Here is a 24,243-nt window from a genome sequence, read left to right as displayed (position 1 = left end):
GTAGAACCAAAAGACACATAAAAAAAGTGATGACAAATATATAATAGTCACAAGTAAATGTGATTGCTTCAAAACAGCGCCAGTTTCAGCAATAAAACTCAGCCACAATAGGGAAAAGCCAGCGAGTAAGTACTATGGAAAGACGTCTTCAGGCAGTGAACCTTAACGGGTGTGTGGAGGCTAAGAAAGAATTACTGATGGAAAGAATTACTGATGGCTATTATTAGGCAGAAGAACCTATGCTGGGCAAGACAACATGGAAGTTGGACAGTAAATCAGTGGGAAAAAAAGTCATTTTTCACTGAAAAATCCAAATTTGAGGTCTCTGGCAAAAAGCGATGCAAGTTTGTTCGGCAGTCACCTGGTGAACAAATGTGATTGTTACACCAATATGTATCTCCAACATTAAAGCATGGAAGGGGTTCCCTTATGGTTTGGGGGTGTTTTTGAAGTTTTAAGACCTGTGATCTTGTACAAAGAAACAGGACTACAATCGCATTCTACAGTATCAGCCAAAGCCACATGGAAGATGACTGATTGGCAAGGGATTCATCCTACAGCAAGTTAGCGGCCCTAAACACACTTCAAAACTGTGGATAGAATATTTGGCAAATTTACAAAAAAAGAAGGAATTGAAAAATGTGATCTGGCTGTCCCAATTCCTCGAATGTAATCGTATTGAACAGCCTTGGGACCAAACTACAAGAGGAATGGTGGCATATCATCGAGGAAACCCTGCCGAAGCTGACAGAAAGAATGCCTCCCATTTGCAGAGCAGTGATTGAGGAGAGTAAAATTTGGCTGCATGTATTTAGTTTCAATAAAAGATCATTCCAAATTAAATTTTGAATATTTCTAACATTTCTGGTTCCAATTTCCATTTCTTTCCTCAAAATCACTAATGTTCAAAAACTTTTGATTAATAGTGTAACTGCTGGGAGATTAGCTGAATCAACAGTGCAATGAAAAGGAAAAGATTCTTATTTCTTTAATGTCTTGCAAATGCAAGGACACAGAATTTTAAAACACCTTGTGACGAGAAATATTAGAATGAAGACAGAAGGACAATGGATCTGAGAAATTCAGCAAGATCTTAAAGCTGTTGGTCTCCAGGTAACAGATGCAGGAGAACAAAGTTAAAATTAATACTCTTCTTGAGAACCACAAATTTTCAGCAGAAATTACACACAGAATGTCTACTGAGAAAATTGTGATCAGAAAAAGTTAAACAGTCGTGGGTGGATTGCAAATGCCAAACATTACAACTTCCAAAGAAAAATTGAGTATGAAATGACTCAAGTGGTCCAATGGATCCAATATGACCAATAAAGTTAATGAGGAGGAGAAATCTTGCACTTCATCAGTGAAGTCTGGAAATCCAAAATATGTTGACTGGCAGAAATCCAAAGTGACTTCCAGAAGTCGGTACTGACCCACTGACAAGTACGGGGACTTCATACAGGCAGAAACTTCAATACGAAAGAACCCAACAGAAAGGAATTTAAAACTCAAAACACACAGAAGCAAGAAAGAATGCAGCTCCAAAGTTATAGGATGTTTGTATTGAAATTATTATTACACTCTCAGTTTGTGTGCAACAATGCCACTGTGTTACTGAATAGAGATCACAATCAATTAAGGAAGTAAAACGCACATATTCGCACACACAAAGCAGGTCTGTTCCACATCCAACTCTAAAAGGAAATAAATTAATGTTTCCTCCATGCTTGAGAGACAGAGACAGAGAGAGAGAGAGAGAGAGAGAGAGAGAGAGAGAGAGAGAGAGAGAGAGAGAGAGAGCGAGAGCTACAAGCAATGATGAATGAAATATAAATAAGAACGACTAGTTTGTAATTAAAAAATTCTTGCCAACAAGATTTGTGGCCAGTTCAAGCTCGTCCCCACCCACCCAATGCTTAAGTCACCAGACAGCTGATAGGAATGAAGGAATGAATTAGTCACAATCTTGCAGCAAGGCTATACTGGCAATTGTTGTGAGGGATTTAAAGAATTAACAGAAACCCTAAGGTAAGATAATCCAAATGGTAATCAAATGAAGAGTGTTACAACCTCATTTCTGAATACTGCTGCTTAAATGTGTGCTGGCAGTGTTTTGTGGCTGGAAAGTTTAAAGACATCATTTTGAACAGTTATCAATATTCACAACCACCAAATGAAAACAGACTTACCTTTCTCGAGGATAACATTCTCCACAAAGTCATCCAGCACTTTTTGCAGTTCTATAAGCTTCTGCTGATCGGCAGGACTCAGATTCTTGCGGGCAGATATCGGTGGACGGACGGGCGGCCTCGGAGGCCGACCGGACGGGCCCACGCCGTTGAGCCTGCTGCCGCGCTTACGCTGCTGCCGGTACGCTGTAGCACGTCTCCACTGCTTCGCGTCACCTGTGTCGAGAGAGATATACGTCTGAAGACCGTAACAAACCGGGGCACACTGAAACGGCATCTGTGTTTGAGTGAAACCTCCACTTTCAAGTTTATTACCTAATCCCCACCTGCATCACTGTACTCATTTGATAGAATATTATTCTCACACAAACAATGTGTGCCATCACTATATATAACAGCCATCAACAATAAATACAGATATGGCCAGAATCAAATTTTCATTCTGCAGCAGGAAATATAAAAGGTACTACACAAAATTTCTGAGAATATCCCTGTAAAAATCAGAAAACTTACATTACGTCTTAATTTCAACCACCACCATCAAAGTAGTCCTCCACTCAGTTGTATACAATGCTACCAGCCTCTTTCCCACCGTTGGAAGCAGTGCTAGAAGTCTGATGGTTGAATCGTATTCAAAAATTAGTTGAGATTCCACTCAAATCTGTTCTACGGAAACCAAATCCCGCCCTTCAATTTCAGGAGGAAGAAGAAATGCAAAGGACAAAATCAGGCAAGCAGGGTACGTGAGGGACAGTTTAGTTATTTTTGCCAGGAATTTCCCCTACTGTGAGCGATATGTTTGCAGGGTAAAGCCTAGTTTACACAACAACAGTGGCTTGTGCCACTCATTGCATGAAAAGAGTTGCACGCAAATGGTTTCGTACATGTCTATAAACACGGCGCCGATAGAGTACACTTCAGTTTCATCATTTGTGAGAGCTGTATATTCTTAGCAACTGTACGAATAGTGACGGCTGTACGAGCTGTGGTGGAGTTAACACTTCTTTGCACAAAATCATTGCACAAGACAAAAGTAAAGTCGAGGAACATGTTTTGAGTTTTTGACTGGATCAAGAATAGAAGTCAGCTCAGTTGCTCAGCAACCTAAGAGTTATTTAAATTATCTCTGAATGTCACCAGACCAATTCACGTTTCTTTTAAATACAGTTAAAATGCAATAATGAAAAAAGATACTGTAATGTGTGAAGAGAATGTGGATAGCGTAGTTTATCAGCCAAGGAATGGAGAAGCACAAATGCCAGGAGGCTGATACACGCAAAGCTGCAAGTCGGCAGCAATAATTATTCAAAACAGGCCGCATTAAGAAGAGAATCATTTTCCATCTACCTTCGTACCTTGGCAAAATTTAAGAATTTAAAAATATATACCGGTAGTAAAAATTGTGAATGTGACTTTTCAAATAAATAAATACTGAGTAAAGAACGCAGTTTGGCAGACTTCTGTATCCTTTTCTCCTGTACACAATTTTCCTCAAAAAACAAACCAGCCAACTTGAACCACGGGATTTTCGCCTTTTAGATGCAGGCAGTTCCAGCGTCAGATGTTGTGCTTGCCTGTATTTTTCTTAGCTCATTTGTATAATACTCCTGACTGAATGTATTGTGTACTGTAGCTCGCGTGTCCTTCAAAGTTCAGATCGTGTAGGACGGCCACAAATTCAGCAACAGGTTGCCTTCTGTTTTTGTAGTCAACATCACTGAAATTCCCCAAACACCTATGTATGGCATACATGAAAGAGCGGTATTTCTTCCATTCTGAATTGCATATTTGAGTTTGTTTACACTATACTGACACACCTAACATCAGAAACACGTGCAAGTAGTGTCGCCAAAGTTGGAACAATACGAAAGAACTTAGTTTCACAAACAAGTTGCGCAAATTAGCACTGTGTATGCTGATTAGTCAGGTAGCGCAGTTGCATGCAACCTAGTGCTGTCATGTAAACTAGGCTTAATTGTCACAATGCAGCAACCAGTCTTTGTTCTTCCATGTCGTGACCCACTTGCTTCTAATATCTTCCCTCTGTCTCCTCAAAACAACATAGTAAAACTTCCCTACGACTGATCGACCGCATGGGTGAATTCCTTATGGACAATTCCATGAAAGTCAAAAATAGTCTCGAGTGTCAGCTCAATGTTGGTATGAATGTGGCACACTTTTCGAGGTGTGGAGAGAGTGCTGCCTTCCACTGGAACAATTGCTGTTTTGTATCTGGGTCATAATAGTACACTTGTGATTTATTGGTAGTTACAACACCAAACAGGAAATTTGGATCATCTGGAACTGTTATTTGCAGTTCAACACGTACGAACCCAACAGTCTCACTGGCTGGCAATAAGGAACTAACTTTGCTGCAATTCGTCAGCAGGAATGTGTTGAGATGCCCCTTATGTAATTACAATGGTTTCACGAACATCGTGGATTGTCTGTTTTTTGTCCTGCTGGATCATTACACGCACTTTCGGCGAAGTTTTTCATAGCTGTGAATTATAGCAGTCAGCCTGAGTGTGTCATCCTTCACAAACTGCCAGCCATACCGAAATGTCTTAACATCGCTCAGACGCTCTCGCTTGGCCCATAGCTCACTTACCAAAAGCCTCCCTTAGCATGTGGTGGTCTTCAACTACAGTTTTTCAGAGCTTAAAACAAAACTTTAGTAGATCCTTTGTTACTTCATCACTGGCTGTGAATTCCTTGACAGGGATGTAAGTATTATACAATAACAACACTGGTCTTGATTCCACATTGTCTCTTTTGCCCTGTCGCAGGAATCCAAGTAATTTTGGAAGTTACGTGATGAATTTAGTGGAGTACAATGTAAGCAAGTAGTCAGTGTGACATACAAGGTGTGATCAAAAAGTAACAGAATTTTTTTTTAAAGTTCCCAGGATAGGATTTTCAGTTTTTTCATCTTGTTGGTAGACATGTTCCTAAAACATGTTTGCATTTTCAGCTGTTTTGAATATTTACTTTTACAGCTGACGGTCTAAAAGTTATCTGTGTTCACAACAGCTCAGCAATTTTTATTTTTGAAAAAGGTGGATCAAACAATTTGCATTAAATTTTGCTTTAAATAATGGAATAGAGTGGAGGAGCGTACTCAAGAAGTTGACTGTGACTTTTGGAGAATCTACTAAGATTAAGACAAGAAATTACGAGTTGTATAAACATTTCAAACAGGAGTGAGAAGACACTTAGGATGACAGCCCTGGATGCCCTAGCACATTGGTTACCGACAACTGTGGAAGACAGAAAGAAAATGAATCTGGAAAATTACTGAATCACCATTAGAAAGGTTGCTGATGATGTCAGCATATGCTCTGGTTCATGCCAAGCAATTTTTTCAGATGTTTTGGGCACGAAACACATAGCAGTACAATTTATTCCAAAATTGTTGAATGTCAACTAAAAACGACATCGTGTATACATCACTCAGGAATAGCTGAATGAAGTCCATGACAATACAGATCATCTGAAGAAGGTTACAACAGGTGACAAAATTCAGCTGTACAGGTACGATTTTGAAACCCAAGGCCCAATCATCACAATGGAAACTGCTTGAAGAGCCAAGGCGGAAAAACATTTAACAAGTTCCATCATATGTGACAGTTCTTCTCATGGTTTTCTTCCATTATAATGGGACAGTGCATATGAGTTCCTGCCTTATGATCATACAGTCAATTAAAGGACTACTACTTGGAAGTTATGCAGTGTTTACATGAAATAATTAGAAGAAAACACTCAAAATTGTGGTAAAACCAGTCCTGGAAATTGCAACACAATAATGATCTGTCACACCTCAATGCTCGTTCACAATGTTTTGACAAAAAACAAAACCGTTACATTTCATCAGGCATCGTATTCATTGGACATTTCTATCTCCGTGGCTGAAGAGAACCATGTAACGACGTCATTTTTCTACCACTGTTGAGATAAAAACAGAATCACTAAAGGAGCTCAACACCATAGCGGAAATTGAGTTCCAGAAATGCTTCTAAGTTCGGAAAAAGCACTGATACAAGTGTATTACATCTGAGGGGGATTAGTTTGAAGGGGACAAATTTGATGACAACGAATAAATAAAAATTCTTTAAGAAAACACTTTACTTTTGATCACATCTCGTATGGAGGTTTGGAGTGGTTCGAGGAGTGTGCACGGACAGCAAAAGAGGTTAAGGCGATTACTTGCAGCAAGTGGGAAATCTGAGTTCGAGTCTCTGCCTCGCACGAATTTCCATATGTCAAACTGGATTGTAATCCATAGCTAGTACAGCCAATTCCAGGCATTTACAGTCAGCAAATTATTTTCACATTATTTCGTATAACTGTGGATCATCATCGATGGCCGTGCTTCAGACACGCGTGTATACAGTAGAACATGTAGAGAAAAAAAAAATCAACACTGATGCACCCACAATGGTGACACGTGCCACACACAGTCTAAAGATACAATTAGAAGGGCCTCGTAGTGGAAGTTTGTACTGCCAATTGTTAGAGCGTAATTCACAGAAATTTTGGGTAGCATCTCATACTGTATTGAAATTTCCTGACAGATCAATACTGCATGCCAGATTGGATTAGCCCAAATTTTTTCCCTTTAAGTTCACTAACCCACTGACATAAGGCCCCATTTCAACTCTGAACATAAGTCTTCCAGAATCTTTCGCCTACTTGCAAAATTCTACACAAGCTCTCGTGCTTCTCTCACCACTGGAAAAGAGAATACGCCTGAATATTCAGCCACAGCTTAGGAGTTGTATCCAATTCCAGGCCGATGCCTTCAGATGGGCCATAAATGTGTGAAACGTTTGGTCAGATGCAAAGTATGAGGATCCTATCAATTCACCTTCGCACTTAACTTAAATGTGTCAAAGTTTTACCATTAAATAATTTTTTTAGGAAAAAATGGGCCTCAGTTTAAAAAGATCAGATGAACATAGTAGAGCACAAAAGATTCACGGTTAGATATTAAGTAGTTTATGAGCTGTTAGAATACAGATATTACAAAGGGTTGACATCTATGGAAGTGCAACTTAAAAACTGAAAACAACACAAAAGTTGAAGTTGAACTATTCCTGCTTTTCTAATAATAAAAATAGTTCATGTATCTTCTCATCCGTCCACTTATTTTTCACCTAGTAGCTGTATGGCAGACTGCCTAAATTTTTGGTGGTATTTCCAGAATGATAGGGAGGACCATTGGAATTTAACATCTTAATGACAGAGAAGGTGTCTTCTGACTGGTAATGAATCATTACCAGCATTGCACAGGGCTTGCTGTTACATCCCATTACCATTACCATTAGATATTAAAATCCTTACACTATACACCAACAAGGACAAAATAATACCCTTTGCTGAAACTTCCCGACAAGTTGAAAATACATGTCAGATTGAGACTTGAACTCAAATCAACATGTTTTGTTACCAGTAGTCTCAAAACACACTGAGCTCTCAGGTGAAGTTTGTTAGTTCAATGCTGTCAGTACATGTACCATACTTTCTAATTATCTCAACTCGCCCCTGTAGCCGTGGTCGCCACTGAATGCCTGTAAGGTAGCAATTGACTGAAATAATTTGCTCAAATCTTGTGATAGGAAAAATTTTCAGTATTTAGCCGTAAGTTTGCGGAATACATTCCCAATCACCACACTTTGCAACAATGACCTGGACGAAATTCCAAACCAATCTTCAGTGACTTAGGGAACTGAGGTCGTTGGCCCCCTCATTGTTATTTGAGAGGAGTCTGCTACATGCTAACACAGGATTTGACCTTCTGCCTTCTATCATCATCATACCATGACACCACACTACACAAACTCTCATACAATCACCGACACTCGACAGAGTGTGAGCACTCGCACCTGCTTACGCTCTCACTTGCAATTGGAGAAGCATTACCCTTGAAATAGGGAGGGAAGCTTTGACAGCAGTGCCACCTTATAGCAGCAATGGCAAGCTGGCATTGTGTTAACACTGACAACATCATCCATTTCAGTTTGCAGTGCGAGGACTCTTTATCATTTTACACAAAAATATTGGGTTCGCAAAATGTTTATTGTACCGTAAGATGCTGAATACTTTCAGAATACTCAATTTACAATGGCATTACATAACTTACCATGGCACAGAATACGGAAATGGAAATGTATAGGACCTGAACATATATAAGAGGTTTTGAAACTTCAAGCTCTATCAAGAGGAAGAAAAATTAATTGAGTGTGCTGTTTGGATTAGCTACAAGTTGCATTACTTTTAGTATAGTCCTTGCACCCTTTCACAGACAATGATTTAACCTAAGAATGGTTGGTTACTGCAGCTGAACATTTACATTCACTGCAGGTAGAACAACTGTGTCTGGCCTTTATCATACATGACAATCATGTGTTCCGCACAGATGTTGAGAGCCATTTTGTAAAAATATTCTTTGTCTATGGAAGTGCACAACACAGACACAAATTATTCTATTTTGACATTTTGCAACTGTTATTTCTGACAAACTGATGGCCTATCTATGGACAATGATTTAGCAACATCAATAAGAAAACTGTCAATGAGTGACTCTCATTTAATCATGATATCACGGGTCAATGACATTTCAATACTACTTAAGTAGATAATGCACTGGTACATTCTTCTCCTCCTCCCATTTCATTCAATATTAATTTTATACTAGTTTAAATCTGTTTTAACAACAGTACGATCAGAGAAAATTATATAAAAAATGAAAGAAAGAATTACAAAGAAATTGAAAATTACCTGATTGACTGTCGACACTGCTAGGAACTGCGAATTCTGAAAATCTGCCGGAGACTGGGCGACTAGATTTACCGCCTTCTGATGCAGAAGTTCCCACTCTGTCTAGGGAGCGATCAGAAGGTGCTCCTTTCCTCCATGCCCCAGCCTTTGAAATTGCGCTACCTTTGGAATTTGGCTGCATGGACCGGAAAACAAGAAACTTCATAACATTTCCTCCATTTTTATAAATTTCACATTGTGTCAAACAAGTTAGTCTTATATTACAGTTTGTGCTTTTGAGAGTTGTATGTAATGGTTTAATCTAACTTGAAATGGGGAAAAAAGGTGATGGGTGAAAAAAAGAAAGCGTAGCTCATAAGTCTCTTTTATGAGAACAGCATTTCACAGTTATACCCAGATAGCTATCTACCTTCCACAATGGTCAGAATTTCCACGAGAGTGACCAAAACAGGCAAGTGTTCGTTTTCTGAGCTCAAGAGCAGCGAATTAAGACGTCTTAGAGTATAGGTTCATATGTGGTGAAATAATTTAACGCAATGTGTGAATCACAAGGTAATACAGAATCATCACAATCTCAGAAAGGATAAAATGAAGTAAAAAATCTACAACACTTTTTCTGAAGGATTTGTCTTAGCCATAATGGAAAACCACCTATATGTGGGATTTGAACATCACCCCTTTTGAATGCAAGTACAGTGAGCTACACAAGTGGCATCCATCTATTCCACATTAAAAGTCTCTAAGCTCTCTTTATCAACCAACTGTGCTTCTTAGTGACAACACAATATTCTCCACCTTTTTTTATACTGCCTCTTGTGACATCTAGTCTTCAAATCTGCATCGTATAGGAATATCCAGGTGCTTTTAAACAGATGGTGTATTTTCTCTACAACTACAAAAGGATTCTTACAAGAATTTCCAAGCTAAGTCATTAAGTTAATTATGTACTCACATTGTCTTCTGATCGTGCTCTGGCCCTTGCTAGTGACAAAGCTTGACTGATTCTCTTCAGTATTGCTTCATTCTGAAACACAAAAAGAATTTTTTTTAAATTACATTCCATTGGTAGTTAACATAATGGTTCTTCACAGAGTACACAACAAAATATAAACTCCCTAGAGTAAAAACCAACCAGATTTCTGGCGCTCGCCTTCCAACTAACTTCTAACATGCTAACTTGTTTATTAAAACAGTGTGACAAGAATTCAACAAAGCATTCATTCACAGTATGAATATAAAGAAGTTTCATGGGGCAAGGAGCATGTAATCAATGGGATATACAAGGTATGTCCACAAAGTAAGTTCTCTTCGGTTGTATAAAACAAATGCGTACAGACACACAAAAAATATTTATGGTACAAAAATCTACAACTGTTAAACTATTTTTCTACATAGCTTGCGAAACTTTGTAGGCAATTATCATAGCGTGGCACAAGTTTCTGTATGCCTACTTCATAGAAGGTTGCCGCCTGTGTATTCAACCATGTGGTAACATGTTCTTTTAGCTCGTCCTCACTGTTGAAATGTTGACCACCAAGGACAGATTTTAGGTGTAACAAGAGAGAAAAGTCGCTAGGAGTGAGGTCCAGGCTGTACGGATGATGATCAAACGCGTCCCTGTGAAATTCTCATAAGAGTTGTTTGGTCACATTTGCCGTGTGCAATCGGCCATTATTGTGGGAAAAAACAACACCTTTTGACAGTAATCCTCAGCGCTTGTTCTGTATTGCGTGGTACAATTTCTTAATGGTCTCACAGTAACCATGTGCATTGACTTTTTGGCCTCATGGTAAGAAATCAATCAGCAAAATGCCTTTTCTGTCCCAAAAAACAGTGCACGACTTTTTGAGTTGTCAAGATTTGCTTGGGTTTAACCTTCGTTGGGGATGAAGTGTGCCTCCATTCCACTGATAGACATCAGCTTCTACAAGACTGTTCTCTGTCACTAATGCAGTAGACTCGAGGGGAAATACGACAAAAATGTTACTTTTATAGTCTGTCAGATATATAATGCCAAACTATTGCTGTATTTATTGAGTAATAAATATGATATTACAATGGTTATATGTTGTTTCCCTTTATGTCTTCCTACAAATTCATTACTTACCAGCCATCTTAAAAATACAAATACTTTGAGGTCGACCTTCATCACCAGCAACTGTTTTTACACATCAACCACTAGCCCCCCCCCCCCCCCCCCACCCCACTTATTAAGGAATCAAATTTACATGTATAAAACAGTTTCAAACATCTGATTACTTTACAAAGGAGTTAATGTGGTAAATATATGGCATTAAGCATGTATGTGAGAAAAAGTTTTAAAAAGTTTGGAATTGTGGTAAGTTGTTAAGTACTCTTACGAGTCGTGTCCAGACTAGATGTGCCGCGTCACACAACGCTGTGCATAAATGTGCAGCACAGAATACCTGTAGGTGCATAGCGGTATTCCATTGAACATGCACATGTGTAAGTAAGACAGAAAAATGAGAAATGCTGTCCAAACTGAATCGCGCACAAACTAATCCATCCTCTGACGTACCGACACTGCACAGAACTTGTTTGTCGACACACGGCGTGGCATTGTTTGACGACCACACAGGCCAAATATTTTTCCTTCACTTTGCACAGCACAGAGCGGCACAAAGTGTCGGTGGGGCTTATTATAAAGCACTGTATGAGAGTAGTTGGGGCAATCTGTGCTCTGTTTTAAGTAAAAGCTAAGTTTTTCATGCATCTCAAAGTTTATGCCATCAAATCTTCTGCTCTGCGTGTCATACAGTAATATCATTTTGCAGGTACATTTTGTGGTATATGCGAATGATGTCTGCAAAATGCTTTGCAAATAGAGTTAGTAGCAAAGACATAATAATTTAGAACTTCCTGTTGATGCTGTGTTTTACTGCATGAACAGTGAAAATAAAGTAAGTGATAAACTGTTTTCCTTTATGAGGTGTAGATGAGAAAAAGTTTCGTGTTAATTTAAATTTATATGTTAATTTTGTTGCAAGTCTGCAAGTCATGAAGTGCTCTCATTCTCAAATACTGGCTGTATACAGTCTGTGTAATTTGTGTGTCTCAAGTAACGCTGTCTCAAGATACATACAAAGCTTCTAACTGCAATACTTGCCTTACTATTTTAAACCTTTAATATACAAGTCACGAGATCTCTCCTAATATCCTGTCAGACATCCTTTCACCTGGTGTAGTGCATCAAATTGACATGGCACGATTGACAAAGTCCTTGGAAGTCCACTGCAGAAATATTGATCCAGGCTGCCTCTATAGCCATCCATAATTGCAAAAGTGTTGCACAAACTGACCTCTCGATTTTGTCCCATAAATGTTCAATAGGATTCATTTCAGGTGATGCCTGTGCTCAAATCAATCGGTCAAAATGTTCAGAATGTTCTTCAAACAAACCACAAACAACTGTGGCTCAGCGGCATAGCAAATTGTCATCAATAACAATTCCACGAATGGCTGCAAGTGGTCGTAACAATCGGTTCAATCAGATCAAAGGTAAAAGTCCATTCCATGGAAGCACAGCCCACACCATTATGGAGCTTACACCAGCTTGCACAATGGCTTGTTGACAACTTCGGTCCGTGGCTTTGTGGAGTCTGCGCCACACTTGAACCTTACCGTCAGCTCTTAAAACTGAAATCGGGACACGTCTGATCGGGCCACAGTTTTTCAGTCATCTAGGATTAAACTAACAGGGTCACGAGCCGAGGAAAATCGCTGCAGGCAATGTCATGCTGTTAGCAAAGTCACTCGCATCAGTCGTCTGCTGCCATTGCCCATTAACGCCAAATTTCATCGCACCGTCCTAACAGATACTTTCGGCGTACGTCCTACATCGATTTCTGCAGTTATTTTGTGCAGTGTTTGTCTGTTAGCACTGACAATTCTATGCAAAAGAGCTGTGTCCTCAGTTGATAAACAAAGTCTGTCGTCCACTGTGTTGTCCGTGGTGAGAGGTAATGGCTGAAATTTTATATTCTTGGCACACACTGGACACTGTGGGTAGCAGAATATTAAATTTCTGAAATGGAATGTCCCCACGCGTCACGCGCCAACTAATATTCTGCATTCAAAGTCTGTTAATTCCTATCATGCGACCATAATCATGTTGTAAACCTTTTCACATGACAGCTCCATTAATGCGCTGCCTTTTCACACCTCGTGTGTATGAGACTACCGCCATCTGTTTCTTAACCCTAGGACGCCTAGGGAGGGGGGGGGGGGGGGGGGGGGGGGGTTCACTGAACCCACAACTTTTTTTATGTCCCCTGCTTTTGCCCAAGTAACTTTCATACTACATATTCCCTTTGAGTTATTGTTTGTTGGCTATTTTATGAAACGTTAGTGTAAATATATTTTATAGAAAATTCCTGCTTTGAAAGAAAAAATAAACTTATTATGGGTCCAACAGCCCCCCCCCCCCCCCCCCCCCCCCCTTAGGCTTCCATGCTATAGAAAATTTCCCTTAGTAGGATTTCGTATTTCTCATCTCCACAACAATGCAAGTTAGTTTATTGTTGGTTGGTATTCTTGATATTCACAACAATCGGTTTACTTTCAGAGGAAGTGATTGTTGATGTCAGTTAGCTGTTATTTATCTTGTAAACTTGCAGTGACTTAGTGCAGTTCCCTACTGTTCACAACCAGACTTAGAAATGACTAAAAGAATACGTGACTCATCTTTAGAAAGAGTTCTGAATGAAATTTTAGATGAAGATTCTGACTCGGGGAGTGAAAGTAAATATGAGGATGGTGTTATGGAGTATGATCCAGATCGGGAAAGTGATGTGGATGTTAGAGAAGATGAAGATAGCGCAGCTTCAGGCAGTGACAATCAGGATGTTATTGTGGCCAAGTCTGGAAGAAGGTTCGTAACCATACAGCCTAGAATTCCTCAGAGGTCTGTTGCTAATATAGTAAGGGAGCAGGCAGGAGTAACTCCAGCTGGTGTTTGCTATTCACCTGGAGAACCCTTGAAGTTACTTCTTACACCTGACATCATGGATGTTATAGTAAAACATTCAAATGAAGAGGCAGTTAGGGGAAATGTTACTTTGGTTAATGAGAAAGAATTTGTAGGAAGCCTGATACTTATGGGGGCAAATAAGGACAACTCTGTCAGTGTACACGATCTTTGGTCAGACCTAATGGGTCGGCCAGTTTACAAGGGTATTATGGCAAGAGAACGTTTCGAGGAACTTATTGCAATCATAAGGTTTGATGACAAAAGTACCTGCCAGCTAAGAAGGGAAGCAGACAAGTTCACGGCAATCCATGATGTTTTCAACAAAGTGAATGATTGGTTTCCACTACTGTATAAACAAGGGGTCCCACCTCACCACTGATGAGATGATCGGCTTGTTTAGAGGGCGCTGCCACTTCAAAGTATTTATGAAGGATAAAGTGGGCAAGTACGGCATCCTTACAAGCATGATGTACGAGGCAGTTGACATATACGTCTTGAATATGGAACCCTATTCAGGTAATGTTCAGAATTTGTCGAAAGAAGAACGGGGTTCAGCAGCTGTCGTCAAACATCTGGTAGCACCTGTGAAAAATACTGGTCGAAATATTACTACAGACCGATACTACACATCGGTGGATTTGGCGGAAGAGTTATACGAAGACTACAAAGTTACTACAGTAGGAACTCTCCAGACAAACAGGAAGCATATTCCAGACATAATGAAGAACACGTCAAATCGAGAGCTACATTCATCAATGTTGTTGTTCACAGACCCATCAACAGTTAGGCCTCCAGTAACTTTGGTGTCCTACATAGCCAAAACGAAACCAAGTAAAAACTCACTGATGTTGTCAACAATGCACCAAGATAAAGGCACTGTTGGAGGAGAGAAGAATAAAACCGAGATAAATGCATATTATAATTCCTCTAAAGGTGGAATTGATACCATTGATCAAATGGCGCTTATGTACACCTGCAAGAGAGGAACAAAGAGATGGCCTCTATCGGTATTTTACTCTCTCATCGACATTTGTGCTATCGATGTAACCACCATATTCATCCAGCAACATCCAAGATGGAATGAAAAGAAACAACAAACAGAAACTTTATTTTCTGCAAGCTGGGATGGAACTGGTGAAATTGCAGGTAGAAGAAAGAAGTGACAACAGAAGCACGCCAGCCTCCTGCAGGGAAAGGTGGGTGCCATATTTGTGTAAGAGAAGCTAAAACAAAGAAGCGGAAGAACAACAATCTAAGTAAACCAAAACAGTATTGTGGACAGTGTCATAAACGTGTGTAACACACATTCAGAAAAAATTGTGAAGTGTGTCTCTTGCCTTGAAGTTGAGGACTCAGAGTAGTCTATTGTATATGAACACATCTGTATTTCGTAGTTTAATATGTCAATTTTTTATTCACTCAATGCAATATTTATAACAATTAACAACATTTACAAACTAATGCCTTAGTTAAAATACATAAACCATTTTGAAAGTTGTACTTTTTCGTCAGTAAACTTATGTAATACATGTGGGCTCGCCGAACCACCCCTCCCCCCCCCCCCCTCTATTAGGCATTCAAGTTAGAAAAAGAAAGGAAAGGCTTGTGCGTCCTAGGGTTAATGAGTAGATAATGATAGCATTTTAAATCTTTACACCTTGTTAGTCATAATATGAAATACAAAAATCAAATTTTTGTTGCCCATGGAATTTGTTAGATAAGCATCCTGCAACTGGAATAAGGCAACTGTGCCTACGTGTTAGCTGATTAGTAATTTAAATGACAAAATTGACATTTGCATTAATGGTTCAAATGGTTCTGAGCACTATGGGACTTAACATCTGAGGTCATCAGTCCCCTAGAACTTAGAACTACTTAAACCTAACTAACCTAAGGACATCACACACATCCACGCCGGAGGCAGGATTCGAACCTGCAACTGTAGCGGTCGCACAGGTCCAGACTGAAGTGCCTAGACCCACTCGGCCACACAGGACAGCATTTGTACTAATTTGCCTTTAATAGTGATAAGCCTTGTTCAATCACTGCAACACATGGGATGTCAGGATTTTAAAAAAGAAACAACAGAAATACCTTGAGATTGGCTGTGGGTCCCAACAGCTTGATGAGAGCTCTGAGCTGTCTGCTGCGTTCTGAACTCACTCCGACACTTGCCGGCTTCACAGCAGAGATGCTCCCTTCTCTGCTCTGCCCTCCGGAAGTGGGCTTTGCACCCACAGTGGGACGGTAGGCCAACAACTGCTTCAACGTATTGTTCTGGATGGGCTCTGAAACACCCACTGTGCCAGGCGGTGTGCTCTCGCCAGCAGAGTCTGTCCTCTGGTTGACATCCGGTGAAACAGAACCGCCTTTTGGAGGCAGTAGGTACATCGTCTGCAAAAATTGTTTAGTTGTGTACTCACATCCCAAGAGAGATGAGATTTTTGAGAAAAAAAATTCAAAATGTGAACCACATAACCCACTAGTGAGATAAATACAGTGTTATTTTTAAGTATCCCTGGGTTTTCAGAAGATGAATGTGCAAAAAGTTAAAGACGTACACAAAAAGAGACCTGTCAGCAGACGGAGCATTTCTGATTCACAATACACGCCTTGACATAGTTGCAGAGTTCACGGTTAGTCAGCACATGGTGTATAATGGAGTAGTGTGTGCATTTAGTGTCCCCAAATTTGCTAAATGTGGACATACTGTGGCATTTCGACAATGATTAAGACAAGTTGCAAGGACAAATAAATCCAAGTTTGATACAACTCATTGCGTGGAACAGCGGGAAAAAAAAAGGCAGACTAAAACCACCAGCAGAGAAAGTGGAGTGTTTGCAGGAACTGTTTGTCGAGAGCCTGAAGAAACGGATAACACGAGCAAACAGAGAACCACAGATTCCACAGTTGACAGACAGTTGCATTCTACAGAAATGTTTGCATGTTAAAAGCATACCGACAGCAATTACATGTGCTGACTACTCCGGACAATGATCTTCGCTCTGACTTTTGCAATGACCTGCAGCGGTACTGGACGAAGACATTTTTCACAGACATTAGTTTTCAGAGATGAATCCACAAATCGTGTCCAGGAATGAGAATTGTCATTTCGTGTGTGTTTGGGACACAGAATTTCCACATGAGACTGTGGAACACATTTGTGGTTCACCTAAAGTTAACATCTTTTGTCTGTGCCCACTCCAAAATTTTAAGGACCATTTACTCTGCAGAGAGAACAGTGACACGTTTCGTGTATCTGGACATGCTGCAGCAACGCTTTATGCCAACATTATTGCAAGGTTGTGGAAACAATTTCGAAAACTTTCTTTCAGAAGACTTATCACCTCAATGCTGAAATGCCAAGCCAGTAGCATGTTCGTCTCGAGCCTACTAGTAGTAATTTATACAGCCAGCCATTATGGGAATGCAGCATATTATTTACGAAAGTCATCCAATAAGTAAGTTTATCCATTTTATTTCTCTGCAAAGTAAAGTGTGCACGAGGGCCGCCGTGTTTGACTGGTTAACTCACAAAGGCTTATGATGCTTACTGCCACATCTTGCCAGTATGCTCTGTCAACTAGCATGGACTTACCACTACAATGTGTGTCTGCTTGTGAGCAGTGCTCGGTCATTAGTTTTTTCATATCAAAATAACTTTCCACTGTCAATATCCGTCGGACGTTAACCTCTGCCTACGCTGTACGAGCATTCAAATGGAGATTAGAACTGGGTCCAGCATTCAACCTCTGAGACAAAACAGCTAGAGCATAGTGTGGAGCAAACCCAGTGAAAATGACAAAAAAAAAATTAATAATAATAATAAAAATTAAAACAAGGCAAAGACCATAAGTGGCAAGAGAAGTTATGGCAACCAATTTTTGGGACTTGTCAGGGACGTCACTCATTTACTACCTGCCTCTACCTCAACAATAACGCTCGGCTTCACAAAGCTCTAACGACCTAGGTGGAGCTCGATTCGACTCTGAAATGTTCCTGCATCCTCCATATTCACCACGTCTCACCCCCCACGTAATTTTCACGTTTCCCCAACTCAAAGGTCATCTTGGAAGTGATCACTTCAACACCAATGATGAAGTCACATTAACATGAACAGCTGATTACGAGCACAGGACCCAAGCTGGTACAGAACAGCTTGGGAAAAACTTGTGCCACATTACCAAAAATGCTTCTATCTAAAGAGTAACAGAATTTGAGTCACATTGTTACAGTAGCATATTGTTACATTCCATCCTGGATTTTCCACTGTTTGATTAAAAAGCAACAGATGCATTGTCAATAAAATTATTTCAGCTTGATTACTTGTGTGTAATCTCTATATATTAAAGGCAATGTCCTGGTTGGCTGGCTTGCTGGCTCATCATTGGCCAGTCCGAACCGCTCAGGACAGAAGCTTGAAATTTGGAGAACATGTGGATCTTACACTGAAAGTGTCACTTAAGAAGGGATATTTCAAAATTCCAATCGTAAGTGAGTGAAATAGGGGATGAAGGATTTTTCTGAAAAATGCCACTTAAGGCAATTTTGACAAGAGACCTACAAAAATTGGTATTTGGTCTCTGTCAGAAATGTGTGTTTCAGCAGTTTTGGAAATCTAACCCTATGGGTGTGAAATAGTGGTTGAAAGCTTTTTTTAATATATCATTATTACAGAACTACTTAAGTATTTTTAAACCTATGTCTATGAACATTGGCATTTGACGTCTTGGTTACAAATAAAAACACACATTTCACTGTTTTTGGAAATTGAAACCCTAAGGGGTGAAATAGGGGATGACAGTTTTTATAAAAATATTTTATAATTAAAGCATTTTTAAAGCTAACTATGAAAATTTGAATTTGGCTTCTCAGTTAGAAATGGCAAAAATACATGTTTCACTGTTTTTGTAAATTCAACCCCATGGGGGTGAAATGGAGGATGAAAAATTTTTTGAAAATGTTTTATTGTGAAAGCATTTTTTAAGCTAAATCTAAGAAAATTTGGATTTGGCTTCTCTGTTAGAAATAAAGCATATGCATGTCACTGTTTGTGGAAATTCAACTAAGGGGGTGAAATGTTTTATGAAAATATTTCATTGCCAAAGCATTTTTAAAGCTAAGTCTTTCAAAAACTGATGTCTAGCTTCTTGGTTAGAAATGAGAAAATACAGGTTTCGTTTTTCTTGGAATTTTAACCCCTAACAGGGTGAAATAGGGTCACACTGATACACTGACTCATCATCGCCCAGCCCAAACCATTAGACAGAAACTTTAAGTTTGGAGAGGGTGTGGATCTTCCATAGCAGACATCGTTTAAGAAGGGATTGTCCCCAAGGGGGTGAAATAGGGAATGAAATGCTTTTTGAAAGCATGTTGCTATTAAAGCAACTTTGAAGCTAGAACAACAAAAATTGGTACTTGGTTTCTCAGTCAGAAAATACAAAATAAATGTTTCACCATTTTTGTAAATTCAAACACTAACGGGGTTAGTTGATGAAAGTTTTTTTTTTAAATAAATAATTATGAAAAAAACTACAGGCTGTCCCTCTCGAAAGTGGCTCCAAAAACAAACGTTTGCTTATACTGCACTTAAAGGCTTTGCATAAAAATCATACCTTGTTCATGGGGTAATAAAACTGGATCATAAAAAGGTGCTGGCAGTGACCAGCCTCAACTCATAAAAACAGTTGAACACGACGCTGCAGATTCTCAAACGTTGCTGCCACAACCTTTCAGTCACTGCCTGAATTTCACGGATGATGATCTCTCATAAATCTTCCAAGTTGTGTGGTTTATTCCTGTAGACCTTGCATTGCAGAGGAAAAAGTCAGGTGGTGTTACATCAGGTGACCTTTGTTGACACACTCCTTTCAATATCACTCAGCCAAGGAAAAATTATTCGACCTCAGCCACAGCCACTCAAGACGTGTCATGTGGCGCCATCCTGTTGTTACCACCCGACAGTAAGTTCTTCATCAGCTACCTGTTTCACAAATTCCCAAAACATTTCGATGCAAACTGCACTTGTCACGATAGAAACACCAATTTTTTGTGAATGCAGGAGTTGCTCGAACAGTGCATGTGAATTCACATTACACTACATACGTATATTCCGAGTGTTTACATAGCCAGAGCATTGGAACCATGCATCATCACTGAATCATGTGTACTGCAATATTCCTGGCCTCTGAGCAATAAATTGCTGAAGCTATCAGGAAAATGTAATGTGTTTGTCTTTGTCATTGACCTTCAGTTCCTGAACAACTGTAAACCTATATGGATACATTTCAGCTTTCTTCGCAGCTCTGTGACATGCTCTGCGACATTACACATACCAAAAATAAACGTCGAGCATTTCATCTCAATCGCTCTTTCTTCCAATAATAATGGCTGTCCCCTGCTGTGGAGATTCAACACCATTCCACTGCTCCCCATCTTGTTTGATAATTTTTGTATGCAGCATTTTAGATCGCATATGTTTGTCACCAAACCGTTCAACGAACATTCACTGACATGTCTTAATAGAACCAGCAGTCCAATATTGTTTAATAAGAAACATGTGCTCTTCGACAGAATAGTGATACGTTATTACTGAACACTGAACTCCAGCCACAGTGACACACAAAACACACTGTTGTGTCAAACAATATTGCAGAATGAGTGTTGCGATGTCAAACCTCATAAATTACACAGTGCAATTTCAGTGTAAATACATACACGTCTGTGGGGTCTCTTGAGTGGGACACCATGTACTAAAGGATTTTTAAGGTTACATCTATGAAAATTGGTATTTTGAGTTCTCAGATAAAAATGAAAAAACAATAAAAAAAATACATGTTTCAGTGTTTCTGGAAATTCAACCTCTAAGGCTGTGCAATAAGGTATGAAAATTTTTAAGAAAAAATTTTGTTGCATTAAAAATTTTTAAAGCTGATTTTATGAAAATTGGTATTTCACTTATCAGTTAGTTATAAAGAAATATTTGTTATGGGATGAAAGTTGCTATGGAACATCTCCACAAGAACACAAAAGGCTTGATTAACAAATCTTTTGACTCCAGCTACCAAAATTGCTTTTTGGTCAGAAGTACATTTGGAAAAGACCTTACTTATAAGGCCTTAATTAGTGTGAAAAGGTTAGAAGATGTATCCATTTGTTAACAACATAAAAATCTGATTAAATAAAAACAAAAAAATCTCTAATAGCCATACTGTCTACGCAAGCGAAGCTAGCACTTTTTGTAAAATAGGGAAACTTGTTTATTGGACATTCCTCATAAATCACTACCTCAGAAATTATTTGTCAACAAAATTATCGACAAAATTTTCAGAAAATGACCTTAACTATGTTGACAACATAAACAATGACTGGAAAGAAGCTTTCAGCATGGTACACTCTTAATCAATCTATGAAACGAAGTCTTACACTGCAGTCTCTTTGCTCTAGTTTCCAGCAGTCCTGTTGTGGGACACTGGCAAAAACTAGTCGTAACGAAATACAATAAATAAAGCAGAATGAGGAAAATGCCCCCTTAGTTCCATAAATTTCTTGTGCAGTGTCCATTGTAAAGAAAATTTATGAAATTTATAGGTTCTTGTTCCTCTATCTTTCAATGGCTCGATAAACACTGTGCACTGAAATTATCAGTATCCTTCAAAATATTTTCATGTACTGCTTTATAAATTTTTTTTCTTTCCACGGGGTCAATCAGCAGTTTCCAATTTCTTTAGAGTATCTCACATTCCGTGTGTGTGCACGGACACTCCTACACTTAGCTGATGATGTAAGTGTTGCTTGTCATTAGTGGACAGCACAGCAATACAATTTTTTCCCCAAAACTCAACTGGCAAGTAAACAATCCAGTTAATGCCTGTGCAGACATTTGAGATACACAAGTACGTGGCTTAAAGGGTTACTACACCAGAATACCAAATTACAAGAAATTAACTATCACAAATTATTCAAGTTTCAAAAAAGACATACTTTTTGAGAAGATTTAATCGTTTACTTGACCTCTATTGACATTTATCTGGTATGCTACAACTGGCATGTTGAGTGACGAAAAGTATTCGCATATTTGCTTTCAGACAATGGAGATTGTCACATTGGTATGCCTGCCAACAGCAAATGCCACCTTTGGCTGCATCAAACTGTCACCATAAACCCATTGAAGTGCTCCGAACTTGTGTCAATAATGTAGAAGGAGCTATAAGCTCTGTTAATATCACACAGGTGAGGTCACAATGTTGTCCAACTGAGCACTACATACAACCATTTTATCCAGCCATTCTGGGCGAATGCGTCATTGTGACATACCCGTATGAGGCAAAATGTACCAGTATGACAAAAGCACTGCCCTGAAGACGAATCACTCACACCAACTTTTGTGCTAATATCACACCATTTGACACTGAAGGGGCTTTCTGGTACTTTGTCATGAACTGTATATCAAAACTGAAAAAACTGCAGAAAAAATAGAAAATTAAAGAGATGGGACCTGGATAAGTCTAAAGAACCAGAGGTTGAGTTTCACAGTGAGTATCAGGCCATGACTGACATGAACAGGGAAAAGGAATACAGAAGAAAAAGAATTGAGAGATGGAATAGTGAAGGTAACAGAGGATCAAATAGGTTAAAAAAAAAAAAAACAATGGCTAGTACAAATCCAGGAGGTACTGAATCCGATTGATGAAAGGAGAAAATATAAAAACAAGCAAATGAAGCTGGTGAAAAGGAATACAAATGTCTAAAAAATGAGTGACAGGAAGCGCAATATGGCTAAACAGGAATGGCTGGAGGACAAATGTAAGAATTTGGAAGCACATTTCACTAGAAGATAGATAGATACCGTCTACAGGAAAACTGAAATGGTCTTCGGAAAAAAGAGAAGCAGCGGTATGAATAACAAGGGCTCATGTGAAAAGCCAGTATCAAGCAAAGATAGGAAAGCTGAAGGGTGGAAGGAGCACAGAGGGTATATACAAGGGCAATGTACTCGAGGGCACTATTATGGAAACGGAAGAGGACATAGACGAATACGAGATGGGAAATACGATAGGGCGAGAAGGATCTGACAGAGCACTGAAAGACCGAAGTCGAAACAGGGCCAGGGAGCAGACAATACTCCATCAGAACTATTGACAGCCTTGGAAGAGCTAGCCATGACAGAACTATTCCATCTGGTGTGCAAGATGTGTGAGGCAGGTGAAATACTCACAGAATTCAAGAAGACTAGTAATTCCAGTTACAAAAAAAGCAGGTGTTGACAGGAGTGTACATTATCAGTTTAATAAGTCGTGGTTGCAAAATACTTCATCACAGTAGAATGGAAAGACTAATAGAAGCTGACCTCAGGAAAGATCAGTTTGGGTTCAGGAGAAATATAGGAGCACATGAGGCAACACCGACCCTACAACATATCTTAGAAGAGAGGTTAATAAAAGACAAACCTAAGTTTACAGCCTTTTGTGATTTAAAGTGTTTGAAAATGTTGAATGGAATGCTCTCTTTGAAATTCTGAAGGGAACAGGGGTAAAATACAGGAAGCTAAATGCTGTTTACTGTTTGCACAGAATTCAGATGGCAGTAATAAGGGTCGAGAGGCATGAAAGGGAATCAGTGGTTGAGAGGGAGTGAGACGTGGTTGTAACCTATACCCAACATTATTCAATTTGTACATTAAAAGCAAGCAGTAAAGGAAACTTGAAGAAAAATGTGGAGTACGAATTAAAGGTCAGAGATACAAATTAAAAACTTTGAAGTTTGCTGATGATGACATTGCATTTCTGACAGAGACAGCAAACTACTTGGAAGACCAGTTGAACGGAACGGTAAGTGTCTTGAAAGAAGCATTTAAGACGAGCAATAACAAATACAAAACAAGGACAATGGACTGAAGTTGAATTAAATCAAGTGAGGCCTAGCAAATTAGATTAGGAAACAACGACACTTAAAGCAGTAGATGAGTTTTGCTATTTGGGCAGTAAAATAACGAATGATGGCCGAAGTAGAGAGCATATAAAATGCAGACTGGCAATGGCAAGAAAAATGTTTCTCGAGAAATTTGTTAACATTGAATATAGATTTTACGAGTTAGGAAGTCTTCCCTGAAGCTATTTGTCTGGAGTGTAGCCATGTGTCTTCCTCAGTTCTAATGCAGAGTACCTCTACTCACAACTAACCAAAAAGGTCTATATTTAAGGTATTCTGAAAATTACATCTGATGATAAATCACTGAAAAATAGGAGATGCATGGCTAAAACCAGAAAGCACACAGTAAAA

At 39.2% G+C, this 24,243-nt stretch overlaps 1 protein-coding gene across 7 annotated transcripts in view; it reads right to left on the bottom strand.

Moving 5' to 3' along the window:
* LOC126428302 (lysine-specific demethylase 4C-like) overlaps window positions 1–24,243 on the bottom strand; it is a 383,324-nt gene that overhangs the window by 249,601 nt on the left and 109,480 nt on the right. For all 7 annotated transcript variants that reach the window (XM_050090225.1, XM_050090224.1, XM_050090228.1 and 4 more), the window contains 4 exons: window positions 16,054–16,353; window positions 9,922–9,993; window positions 8,970–9,144; window positions 2,190–2,405 (listed from right to left, as the gene is read on the bottom strand). In XM_050090225.1, the coding sequence (XP_049946182.1) occupies window positions 2,190–2,405; window positions 8,970–9,144; window positions 9,922–9,993; window positions 16,054–16,353 (763 nt within the window). The remainder of the gene's footprint in view (window positions 1–2,189; window positions 2,406–8,969; window positions 9,145–9,921; window positions 9,994–16,053; window positions 16,354–24,243) is intronic.

This window comes from Schistocerca serialis, chromosome 12 (genome assembly GCF_023864345.2).
Source record: "Schistocerca serialis cubense isolate TAMUIC-IGC-003099 chromosome 12, iqSchSeri2.2, whole genome shotgun sequence".
NCBI classification, from domain to species: domain Eukaryota; kingdom Metazoa; phylum Arthropoda; class Insecta; order Orthoptera; family Acrididae; genus Schistocerca; species Schistocerca serialis.
The sequence above is the reverse complement of the archived record's forward strand: the minus strand, read 5'-3'. Positions and strand labels throughout refer to the sequence as shown.